The sequence below is a fragment of the Wolffia australiana genome, chromosome 1, assembly GCF_029677425.1.
Source record: "Wolffia australiana isolate 7733 chromosome 1, ASM2967742v1".
NCBI lineage: Eukaryota > Viridiplantae > Streptophyta > Magnoliopsida > Alismatales > Araceae > Wolffia > Wolffia australiana.
This window is the reverse complement of record NC_135835.1, coordinates 22,119,708-22,132,209: the sequence shown is the minus strand read 5'-3', so window position 1 is coordinate 22,132,209 and position 12,502 is coordinate 22,119,708. Positions and strand designations below refer to the sequence as shown.

The 12,502-nt window shown below is 37.2% G+C and overlaps 1 protein-coding gene across 4 annotated transcripts; it reads right to left on the bottom strand.

The window, feature by feature from the left end:
- Positions 1 to 2,645: 2,645 nt before the first annotated feature.
- On the bottom strand, positions 2,646 to 7,186 carry LOC144710978 (transducin family protein / WD-40 repeat family protein). 4 transcript variants are annotated; one of them, XM_078584858.1, is made up of 10 exons: positions 7,028 to 7,186; positions 5,886 to 6,315; positions 5,680 to 5,799; positions 4,696 to 4,773; positions 4,249 to 4,425; positions 4,062 to 4,139; positions 3,613 to 3,788; positions 3,291 to 3,446; positions 3,160 to 3,220; positions 2,646 to 3,022 (listed from the first exon to the last, which is right to left on the bottom strand). In XM_078584858.1, exons 2-10 carry the CDS (start codon positions 6,276 to 6,278, stop codon positions 2,843 to 2,845), a joined length of 1,419 nt encoding a protein of 472 aa, XP_078440984.1. In that variant the 5' UTR covers positions 6,279 to 6,315; positions 7,028 to 7,186; the 3' UTR covers positions 2,646 to 2,842. The 4 variants fall into 4 exon arrangements, with proteins under 4 accessions (XP_078440984.1, XP_078440992.1, XP_078441001.1 ...); XM_078584866.1 differs by having other exon boundaries at positions 6,888 to 7,028; XM_078584875.1 differs by lacking the exon at positions 7,028 to 7,186 and adding an exon at positions 6,691 to 6,867.
- Between the last annotated feature and the right edge of the window lie 5,316 nt (positions 7,187 to 12,502).

The following is a 12,502-nucleotide window of genomic DNA, read 5'->3' as shown; positions in this document are numbered from 1 at the left end:
CCACCGTGGTTGGACTTAGTAGAATAGGTGTGCTTCTTCTCAGAATCGAGCATTCGAGATGCTCGATTTGGAGCTTTGTTTTCACCGCAGTGGTTTTAAGACAGTCCTCCCGCCCTCGACTCAGGAAAGGGGCTGCACCATCAACATTTTCTCTGAATTTAAATGTTCAAAGTCGATCATGTTGATTTGTGGTCTGTTTTATCCATCCTTAGTTGAGTTAGCCATGCTTGATGGCCTAATAATATCCATCAAATGGTAATAATAATAAAACATTGGGTCCTCACCGGTACCCTTATTGATGCAGGATGACTAGGACTGACATGATCAAACACTTCCATGATTTATTTAAATTCATTGAGATAAATATTTATTAATTATCATTCTCATGTGATGTTTATAAGGAAGTCCTTTTTGTGCAATGACTTAATGAATTATAATGAGATCATAATATAATTATTAATAGTTTCCAAATGTGTATAAATTCTATTATTTTAGATATTGGAGATGACCATCCCATTACCTGGACAGAATAGTATTACAATCCTACTTATACGATTAGTATGGCTGCTCTTACGCCCATTAGTGTTGGGACACTAGGGACAAACCATGGGTGCTCTTCAGAGAAAGTGTGCACTGAAATGATATGTATAATCCCTAAAGGTTAATATACTGAAACATCAATTAGGTTCATTCGTCTCACAGTGGTATAAGTGGTTCGTTGACATGAGTCACCAAGGGCAGATTGTATATGGACATCCAAGTTTTGACTACCCTTGGAATTCAAACATTTCTTAGATGAAATATAGAAATAAATACACAAAGGTGATTGAGTGCTCTGGACTGGACTGTCAAAACCTTTGCGGCTGCTTCAAAAAGTGTTTAGCTTCTTTCCAAAGGTTCTTATTTATCAGAATTGGATAACCTTCGGGTAACCTGCTCGATCAGGATCCTAGTTTTATTGCGAGCCAAAATGTCCATCTTTAGGGAATAACATGCTCTTGCTCCTAAAGGCTCGTAAACTCGCGCCTTTGGTATAAAAAAGTTCAACATGAAGAAGCCCAAACAGGAGTGAAGAAGCGACGGTGCGACAAGCAAAGAAGTCAATTTCTGCTTTAAATTTTTTCTGCTTTAAATCATTCATCTAAGGGTATGCCCTCGTTATAAGATGAGATTTACTAGAGGAAGAAGATATGTCAGATCTTTGGCCATGGTAGTAGGGATATTGAAGAAGGTGTTCTCCAATTATCCCCATTAGACATCAATCCTAATTGAATGATGGATTAGGGTTTGATGACTGGCCATACCCTTACATGAATGATTATACATATATGGCATAGCTTACTAATGACGGTAAAAGGTTCCATGAGAGATTTTAAACGCTATTTTGTATCTTTTAGAGCACAAGGTGTAGGTTCGTATCCCACGGGTTATAAACTTAACCTATCGATCAGATAAAAATGAAAGTTACTTAATTAATCTATATGTTAATTTAGTTAATTAATAAGGTCGATAAATAAAGTTATTGTTTGATTAATATTAAATGAGCCTAGATGGTCACAAGCATAATCTTAAATGACATTAGTAGGTATAATTTTTCATGAGGGCTTTAGAGAAAAGTTTTTAATAAGTATAAATAAAGGGGGCACCAATTTTAGGTGCCCATGCTGGTCAGAGCTGGGCACCTTCCCCTGGCTTTTTTTCTTGTCTTCCACTCTCCACTCATTCCACTAGAAAGTCTTGATGGTGAGAAGATCAACTAGATCTTCAATAAGAGTTAGATAAGAAGAAGCGGAGGAGATCCAACAATCCATTGATCTCGAGGATGCTTCTAGAGGCCGAGCACGTGAAAGACTTGAAGATACTTTCGCAAGAAGCAAGTCTATGGTGGAACAAGTTCCCCACAAGGTACTCTGAGTTTTCCATGTATTAGGAATCAATTTAGGTTTGACTTCCACCTTTTTCTTCATGGTAAATGATTTTCCAAGAATTCAATCGAGGCCCAAAATCCAACACCATTTACATGCTCATGACTCATTGATGGGAATCTATTTGTTGATTAAAATTCTAAAAATATAGTGACTTTATTTCATTGTGATAATATGTTATTATAATTTCATGAGTTGCATCTAAAAACCATTTTTAACTTATCACATCATATTATTCTTTTGAAGTGCATCAATTTCAAAAAATATATGAAATATACATAATTGAATAAAAATATTATATATATTATCAACTTTTTATAAAGATTCTTGATTATTTGATACATACAAAGCAATGGGTGTCTTTTCCATTTTTTATCTTAAAATTATACTGATTTCCTAAATTCAAATAAACCAGATTACTTTCTTTCAATCATCTTTTGGTTATGAATAGAAGATTTATCCATCACTTTAATTCATTATGCATCATATCATATTTTTAAATTGCACCGATTTAGAAACATGTATTGAATATATAAATTTGTTTTTATCATTAAAATTTATGTAAATTTATTCATTAAAATAGTAGATACAGCTGCTTCATGCAGCTTTGTGCATTGCGCAGTGGAGATTTTGTGTCAAGACCAGCCCCCTCACCGCATTGCACGACCATCCGTACCCCTCTCTGTTATTCCCTCCACCTCTCTCTCTCTCTTCATCTCATTCACAAATCACAATATTATCTCACCACATCAGGCCACAAGCACATGACTGGGGATACATTATAGTCTACAAATAATTAATTCTGAGATGCCATTATCTCGTTGACTACTGCCAGGGTCAACAGTTGGATTCCATGGCATAAGAGTTGCGAAGGCAATTGGAGACGCCAAATATACACAAGGCAAACCATGAGAGTATCAATAGATAGGCCTTCTTGGCCTTCTTGAGGGCGTTGACCGTTGAGCGCCGGGGAACTCCCACTTGGCCAGGTCCCCATCCCAAGAAGAGCTGACCATAACGGGGCGGTCAGGGTGCCAGCTGCAGTCCCTCACCGCTGACTCATGGTAGTCCAGCTTCGCCACCTGATCTCCGGTCACCTTCCACCGCAAATTATGAAAATCAAATATAACCAAAAGTCAACCCCGGCAAAATTTCTAAGAACATAAATTTATTTATCTTAAGAAAAATGCCGAAGGCTTGTTCCAACAGAAAAATCAAGGTATAGAATGCATACCACGTCATAGATGTAGACCGAATGGTCGCTTGATCCTGTGTAGATGAATCTCTGCCCAGTCCTGTCAAAGGGCCAAGTCAAGGTCAAAGTCAAAGTCAATGTCAGAGTCAAGGTCAAGGGATGAGAGTTACGTGTGAGTAGGGGAGAAGTAGCAGCGAATAAGAGTTTTGAGAACGGAGTGGCCTCTGTAGGTGGCCAAGGACTGATCGGAGGGGTGGCGGAGCTTCTTCGCCTTTTCGGGGTAATCCATCCATCGATAATCCCAGTCAAATGTTCTTGGCCTTGCGCTGGATAGAATGGAATTGAGAAGGCAGAGAGATAAAATAATTCAAAATCAAGGGAAGTAGAGAGAGGCAATCATAAAACAAGCAGAAAACAGAAAGAAGAGAAGTAGAGAGAGGTTGAGAAAGAGAGGGAGTAACTGAAATAGATAGAGAGAGAGAGAGAGAGGACCAGCTGGCCGTAGAAGTCATGCGGCGGATATCCCAGAGTTTGGTGGTCTGGTCTTTCCCATTGGTGATGAGGTATCGGCCATCGCCACGGCTATCTACAAAGGTAATGCCCTCCAAATGCCCCACCAAGGTCCCTGCTGGTCGCCCTCTACTCACAAAACATCTTCTATCCCACACCTAACCATTAATTTCTCAGGTCAGACTAGCATGTAAAAATGATCCACAGATATAAAAATTATGGGACTGAGATATTGGAAGCAATATCAATCCTCAAATGTTCCCTGTCAACATCAACATCGTTTTCAACGTCATCATCAACCAACCTCATAACAGTGTCGATGTGAACATTGTCCAAAGTGAACAATGGAGGTTAATTGTTGGTGGGACATTGATGCCTGCCAATCCCTACGGAAGACTAAATCTGTTGTGAACTTTTTTGAAATAAAGTACCTTGCAAAAATTGTCATCACTGCCGGAGTAGATAAGATGCCCCGTCTCATCAGCAAATGTGACAGAGTTAACATCAGACTGGTCAAAGAGAAATTTAATTTTAGGATGCGATAATTAAAAAACTAATGAGAGGTGGGTCATTTGTATGGGAAAAAAAAGAAATGAATCATGTCAACTAACAACGTACTGAATGCGCTGAGATTCGTAAGGCAACAGAATTTGATTCAAGATCGTAGACGTAGATTGAGTCATCACTGCTTCCAGCGACCAGTTCTCGTCCATCAGATGAAAATTTGACCGAGAATATTCCAAAAGAATAATCCCCTTCATCATTTTCAGAGAAATCAAGGCCATTGTGGATATCCTGCATGTTAGTTGATTAATTGGCAACAAATAAGCTGCCCGTTTTTGGAAAAGCCAATCATGAAATCAAAGGTAGATAAGGGATCAACAAAGAAATTTTAATCTGATTAAAGGAATTCCAGGTGAAGGCAAAACTAAATAAACAAATAAACCAATTGTAAGCCGTAACCCCCAGAAATGAAGGTCTAGAAAAATGACAACTGTCCAATCAACGAGAAAAAAATTTGAAGTACATAAAAGTTATGTACTGATTCAAAATTACAAAGCTTACAGTGATGTTTGCATGAGACTCCGCTGAACCACTGCGCACATCAACGATATGCACAATAGGTGACATACTGGCATAAACCTGAAAGAATTAATAAAATGTTACTGAAATATTTATAATAAAAACGAGATTTATATAATAGTCGTCTTAAGATAATTTCTTACAAACACGTTCTAATATTCTCAAAATATTCGGCATGATGATCATAGAAACATCATTTTGAGTATCTCAAAATATAATGATGGATATTCTTTAGTTCTGAATATAAGGCAAGGAATGAACATTTATTCTAAAGATAAAAAAATAAATACCAAGCTGCGAACGGAGACCACAATCTCAGCTGACCAGAATGTCTCCCAATTGTTTCAAACTTTTATTTTTTTTTGGAACAGGATATTTTATTTGCGAACTTCCCATGAATAGGATCAAATCTTCATCTTTCTTACTCCTAAGCAAGCCCCCGAGAGGGCTTAGTTGATCTATGATTTATGTTTCATTTTTATTTTTGTTTGTTCGAAGAAAGATGTCAATCAATTCCAATTCTTTCTTTTTCTATTGATTCTTTTCCGATTGAGATGTAAGTATCCATGGATCTATGTGTCTATATAGACCCTGTTCATGGATTAACGAAAATTTGCAAAAGCTCTATTTGCTTCTGCCATTTTATGATTCTCTTCCTTTTTGACTATGGCGTCACCCCTCCCTTTTGCAGCATCTACTAATTTCGGAACTTAATTTGAAAGCCATATTTCGACCCGAAGTTTTTAGGATGCTGCTAATAACCAACTAATGCATTTATAAACTAAGCCTAAAAATTAGCAATTAATTAGCTTGAAATCGGGGTAGAATAAAATTACGATAAACACTTCTCATCACGAGTATAATATAATAACTACATGAACTTAAATTAATAAAAGTGTAATAAAGTGCCGATAATTAATGTAATTCTTCAGGAGTATGTGATTTTCTATGTATGTAGGTACCAACCAGAAATTGCTGATTAGAAGAAAGTGACGTATCTGTGATTGTCCACCGTAAACTCCTGGCAAGTATATCCTTTCTTATCCTCCATTCGTTTCCGGCGTCATATATTCTGATATGACTCCCCTGATCGGAAACTAGAAATTAGAGTCTTACTAATTTAAATATCAAAAATAAATCAAACAGTGGAAGACAAAAATAATTTTTCAGACCTGGAACCCAGCAACAAAGAGGGACCCATCAGTGGAGAACTGTGATACATACGCCCTGCTATTCATTCTGTCAATGCAACATGGACCTTTGACCGGCAAGAACTGGCCCAAAACATAAGATCGATCAGCTAGAGAGAAATTTCCTCTTTTGGAAAAATTTGCTTCCCTGGCCGCCAACATTTTAACCACAGAGATGACATTTCCCTTCCGAGAATTCATGATTTTGAAGAGTTGCTCATCAGGTTCTGATCTGAGCTTAGTGATGTGGGCGATCTCACTGTCAATCTCAAATGAAATATCATTTTGCTTTCTGGGTTTTCGAGATGTTCGGTTGCTTGTCTCACTATCACACACGTAGGCATCTAATTCCAGCTTACTCATCGTGTAGCCCATGTCAACACTTGATGGAATTATTTACATCGTTCATTTCCTAAAAAGCAAGAGAAACAAGTTCAATTTTTGAATGAAAATTCACTGGAGATTTTCAAAATCATTGGCTGTATGGAAATGTCCACCAAGAAAGACAAACACACAGATATTAAGGAAAAAGTTCATAAAACAGGCTACGAACTTGTACTGGACACAAATTTTCCTAATCACGGAAATTTTAGAGAAAAAAAATACAGTGGCAAATTTAGTCTTCGCCCACCTTGAAATTCTGGATAAGAAAGACGAATGGCCATAAATCTTTTGAAAGAATCGAAGATACAAATTGGAGACTTTGATGAGAACGAAGGACACGTAAAAGCTACATCTTGCGAGAAATAACTTCAGAATCTTCCTTCAGAAGTCTAGACTCTCATACCCATGAGTAAAAACTCGTCGGCATACCAAATAAATCCCTGATTCATCCATCACCACTCTTTAAGCTTTCCACGAAGATCTTACAATTACGATCCGATGAACAAGAGCGGAAATATAACGTATTCCCATCACAAGAAATATGGGGGCGCCAGTATAAGACAGTTCATTCTAAAAAAAACCAATTTTTCCAACAGCAACCTTGAGAAAATCGATGGAGCCGATAAATTTTCTCAGTTGACTATCTACCCATGATGAATTATCATCATCGCAGTTTCTTTTGCCGTATGAATGCCCCGAAAAATTGAAAAGAACGCCGCAACAACTACGAAACTTCTGACCTTCACTCGCAACTTTTCTTCGCTTCCCCACTGATCGTGTACCAATAATTATCGCAAATATCGATCTGGGTAGATGCCGATTCCGACGACTATGGGTTAGAGAGATAGAGAGAGATAGAGAGAGAGGGAGTTTTGGGAGTTGAACCTGCTGCCCGCCTTGTCTGGGGTTGTGAGGTGTACACGTGGCAGCTCCCATCGGCTGAGCTCTTCATACTAATGGCCCAACAGGGCTAACTTAAAGGCCCATCAATGACCCATTAAAGGCCCAATTAGGTCCTATACTGCCCCAAAAATGTTGGTTATCTGAGTGGATTTAACTGTTAGTTTTGTTTTATATGTTCCTTATTAGACCAAAGATGCGGAGAGATACTATGTTAATGATACTGTTTGTCACACTGGAATAATTAGTCAACTTATTGATGATCCGATTGGCCCAATTTTTGAATAAGCTCTTTGGCTGATTGGTTTAGGAGACAGCCTCAAAGTGACTGATCCAGGTGAATTTCAGAATTATAGAGTAAAAAAATATAATTATATTTAATGATTTGAAGGTATTAATGATTTTTTAAAAAATGTATTTAAAGGGGTCGTCTTGGTTGAGTCGACTGATTTGTTTTGTCAAATTAGTCTCAAACATGCCAATTTGAGTCAATCGCAAAGCCCGAACAGACAAACTCAGATTCCATATGGGCTCTGAAATGTAATCAACCTAAAATTTATTTAATTGGAGTTAGTATTATTTTAGTTGACCATTTGAAATTGCAATCTGGATCAAATGAATGGTGCCTAACCTCATTAGAGATTCTAATCTAATTATCGGTTTATTGATGTGAAAAGTTTATTCATGTTCTGTGGTTTTTAAATTCCCTCTATTTTGTTCACGAATAATACATTTATTTCATACAAACAAGTTTTTTGCATTCTTTATGGACGTATGATATAATAAGAGAATCTTGGATTTGAAAACCCACAATTGAGTACATTTCATAATGGAGACAATAGACTCTCGCGAGGGTGCAATTCTTAAGATAGTTTCTCTTTCGACGAAGTCTGGAGATGAAGAAGCTCTCACCCATCTCTATTTCAAATGCATATTTGACTGAGTAGTGTGGGCACACTATCCAAACACATGGGTGGATGTCTCATTAGAGGAGGCCATCAAGGTTTATGTACGCAGTTATGTACCCAACGGGGCAAGAGAAGCATGATCGACCCTCTGTAGTGCATCACTTGATGAGGTTATCTTAAATTCCCTCTATTTGACTGACGAATAATATATTTATTTTATACAAACGAGTTCTGTTCATTCTTTATGGCTCCATCGAAATGAGGTTATCTTCAAGGGAAGGTGGGCATCACTTGATGGTATTGTATAGCCCATGCGTGAGTATTGCCTCTTCGTGATTTAAAGGGTCATATCCAGAGGCCATGGAGCGTTCTAGTCTCATATGTACTTTTTTATCACATATCACAAATCCTAGCCGTCCAATACCTTGGAATTAAATCCAATGACTGGGAGAGTTAAGGCACTTATATTTATTTTCTTCTTTCCTCTCTTTGTATCTCAACTTGGATTTCTGCTCCCAACTTGTTGTTGGAGGCCTAGTGCCTCTGAATTCTTTGATTCATTATTGCTGTACAAGAGTGTAGGTGATGGGCGCGCGTACGATATCAGTAGGAGAGAGAGTCCAAGGGTGATCAAGATTCTTGGAGAAAGAACACAACTTGGCCCTGGGGGGAAGTGACAACAAGGTTCATGCGATCTTCCGAATGTTTGATTTTTATTTTATCATAATTTATTCTAGAATATTCCTAAAGATAGCCTGGACATTAAGCTTTACAACGCATCAAACAACACTAAAAAATTCCTCCTTTAGCAAAAGTTATCGTTATTTTTGTCCACTAGTCGTTTTTGTCACAATTTCACCGCAGGAAGTGCGGACTAAGGTTCCATTTGTCTTTAAAGTATATCTCTTGCCTAGAAAAAAATATAAAAATTTTAATAAATTATTATTACTTATAAAAAATAACATAAATATCTATTTAAACTAGGTTTGATAGTTTTCTATCATTTAGTTTATTTGATATTTAGAAAAATAGTTAAAATCCAAAAATATATAATATCAATAAAAAATATTTTAAAATATATTTGAATTACAATTTAATCTCTCATTACATGGTCCTTGTGGACTCAACACTTACCCTATTCTATGTAAGAAAAATTTTATAAATATTGTTGCATAAATCAGAACCTTAAAAATATTTATTTAACCCAAATTCTGGTTTATCAGTAGGCACTTGAATAACTATGTCATGGGAAAAATCTTTTTGGGCCTTTTGTTGGTTCCTCGAGTGAGATTTGTCGAGCTGTTAAAATGTGCAACCTCTATATGTATGTATGTATGTATGTAGGTATGTATGCATGCATGTATGTATGCATGTATGTATGCATGTATGCATGTATGGATGCATGCACGTATGTATGTATGAATGCATGTATGTATGTATGTATGTACGTATGTATGTATGTATGTATGTATGTATGTATGTATGTATGTATGTATGTATGTATGTATGTATGTATGTATGTATGTATGTATGTATGTATGTATGTATGTATGTATGTATGTATGTATGTATGTATGTATGTACGTACGTATGTACGTATGCATTTATGTATGTATGTATGCATGTATGTATGTATGTATTTATGTATGTATGTATGTATATATGTATGTATGTATATATATATGTGTGTGTGTGTGTGTGTGTTCTCTCACATGTCTAATATCCTCCCTCATAATGATGAGCCGTGTTCATACTCCATAATCATTGGCACATCTGTTGGGTTATAGAGGCCTTGACATGGATGAAGACGAGGTTTCTACGAAGCGGAAGACGCGTAACTGAATCATAAAAACATCGCTAAAACTATGAAACAAAGTACTTTTGCACGGATCGCATCCGTGATTTCTTCGATCCCGGAGCGAGACAAGTCGATCTGCTCAAGTGTGCAGCCTCTAGTCGTATCCACGCAACCCTCGACACGTCGAATATCCTCCTCGTTGATGAGCCCCGTTCAATCTCCGTCGTCGTTGTTACATCATCCCGATCGTATCGAGGATGGAGAGGGGGTGGTGGGAGATGGGAGAAGAAGGGAAAGGCTCCTAAAAAATTCTGACCTGGGCGAACTTTTTTTCAGGGCCTTCCCCTATTTATACTAAGTTGGTATTTTTCATAAAACCTCCAAAACTTAAATATATCTTCCGACGTCCAAAATACCATTTGCGTGTAACCCTCTAGGCCAATGTATTAGTCTAAACGAGTCCAGTGGCCCAATAACCTTTATTGGCATTCCAAATTAATGTCGGATTGATTTAACCCAATTGATAGGTCGAGTCTCCAACACGTGGGGTGCCAAGCTGCACCTCGTGTTCTAGAAGATACAAAGGAGTGTGTATCATCTCACTCATGGAACTTGTTCGTCATCGGTTACCGCATTCGTATAATCCCTCGTCCACTTGATGATCCTTACACGACTTAGGGTATGGTCAACTGTCAAACCCTAATCGATCCTCCGAGTTAGTACTAATGCATTCGGAAATCATCGGAGAACTCTTCTCCGATATTTCACTGCTTTGGCCAAGGACTTCATCGCATCGTCTTCCTTGAGCTGTCACCTGATTGACATTTTGGTATAATATCATTCAGGGATTCGTAGGGATCTCTTCAGTGAACTCTTTCCACTAAAGAGCACCCACTATCTATCCTTAGTGTCTCCATACCAATGGCTACGGGACCGGCCATACTCTATCATATGAGTCAGGCTAGATAGTGCTATTCTATCCGGATATTTCCATGTCCTTCTTGTGTATCCTTCGAATAGGAATATTTATAACACATGCTTAAAGACTAGTGATCTTCGTATTAAGATCTCATCATAATTCACTAAGTCCGATCATGCATTTATGGACTTCACTATAAGCATCACACATGCACTATAATGAATATGATGTATTAACGGACATTAAACAAAATGTGGAATGTGTGATTGGCTTGGCGGCCACATATATATTTCCATCAACATCATCTTGATCGCATTAGGGATGGCGAGGAGCTAACGCGAGAAGGGAGAAGAGGGGACGGGTCGTAAACAATTTTTGACTGTGTGACTTTCTTTCAAGGCCTTACCATATTTATACCGAATGATATTTTTTCATAAAACCCCCTAAACTTTAAGTTTATCTTTTGAAACTAGTGTGGCCCGCTCGCAATGCTCGCTTGGGTGGAGAGAAATTTTGAAATTCTTAAAAGTAATTCTTATGTATCATTGAAATGCTCGCAATTTCAAAAACTAAATTTGAATTGCGCTTCTGACCGAATTCTTAAAAGGGAAATTTGAATTGTGCGTCCGATCGGATATTCAAAACTAATTTAATACTGCGCTTTTGAGTGCATTTTCAAAAACAAAATTTAAGTTATGTCCGATTGAAATTTCGGAAACGAAATTAGAATTGTGCCTTTGATTGAATAATCAGAAACAAATTTGAATTGTCACCCAGATCGCATTTGAAAAAAAAACTTGAATTGCGCTTCTTATCTAATTCTTAAAAGTGAAATTTGAATTGTGTGTCCGATCGGATCTTAGAAGACTTACTTGAAATTGCGCTTCTGAGAACATTTTCTAAAGTGAAATTTAAATTATGTCCGATCAAAATTTCAAAAAATAAATTTGAATTGGGCTTCTGATTGAATTCTTAAAAAGGAAATTTGAATTGTGTGTCCGATCGGATCTTCGAAAACTAACTAAAAATTGCACTTCTGAGAGCATTATCAGAAACGAAATTTAAATTATGTTCGATCGAAATTTCGGAAACTAATTTAGAATTACGCCTCTATTTGAATTATCAAAAAAAAAATTTGAATTGCTACTCTGATCACATTCAAAAACAACTTGAATCCATAAGGAAATCGACAACGTGCCGGAGGAGGAGCCCTGAGCAATTAGAAGGCTGCGGTCTCATTGCTAACCTTAAATTGTAGATAGAGCGAGGAAGAATGGGTGGGGGAGAAGAAGGAAGCGGCGGTTGAATTGAGGATGATGAAGACCGTGGTTGAATTGTTCAGAGGCTGCTCCGAAGTTGAAAACGAATAGTTGCCTCCCGAACAGTTCAAAACGAATTGTTGAAAATGAATAGTTGAAAATCAAATTTGAATTGCACTTCTGATAGAATCCTCGAAAACAAAACTAAAATGCGCTTGTGATCGAAATCATAAAAAGTGAAATTTGAATTACGTTCCCGATCGAGTCGTCAAAAACTAACTCCGAATTGCGCTTCTGATCAAAATCTCACAAACTAAATTTGAATTGCACTTATGATCGAACTATATACAACATGAAACATGAAATGTATGTTTAATCGAATTACTGAGAACAAAATCTGAGCACTCTCATCGGCCATTAAAGGCTCGAAG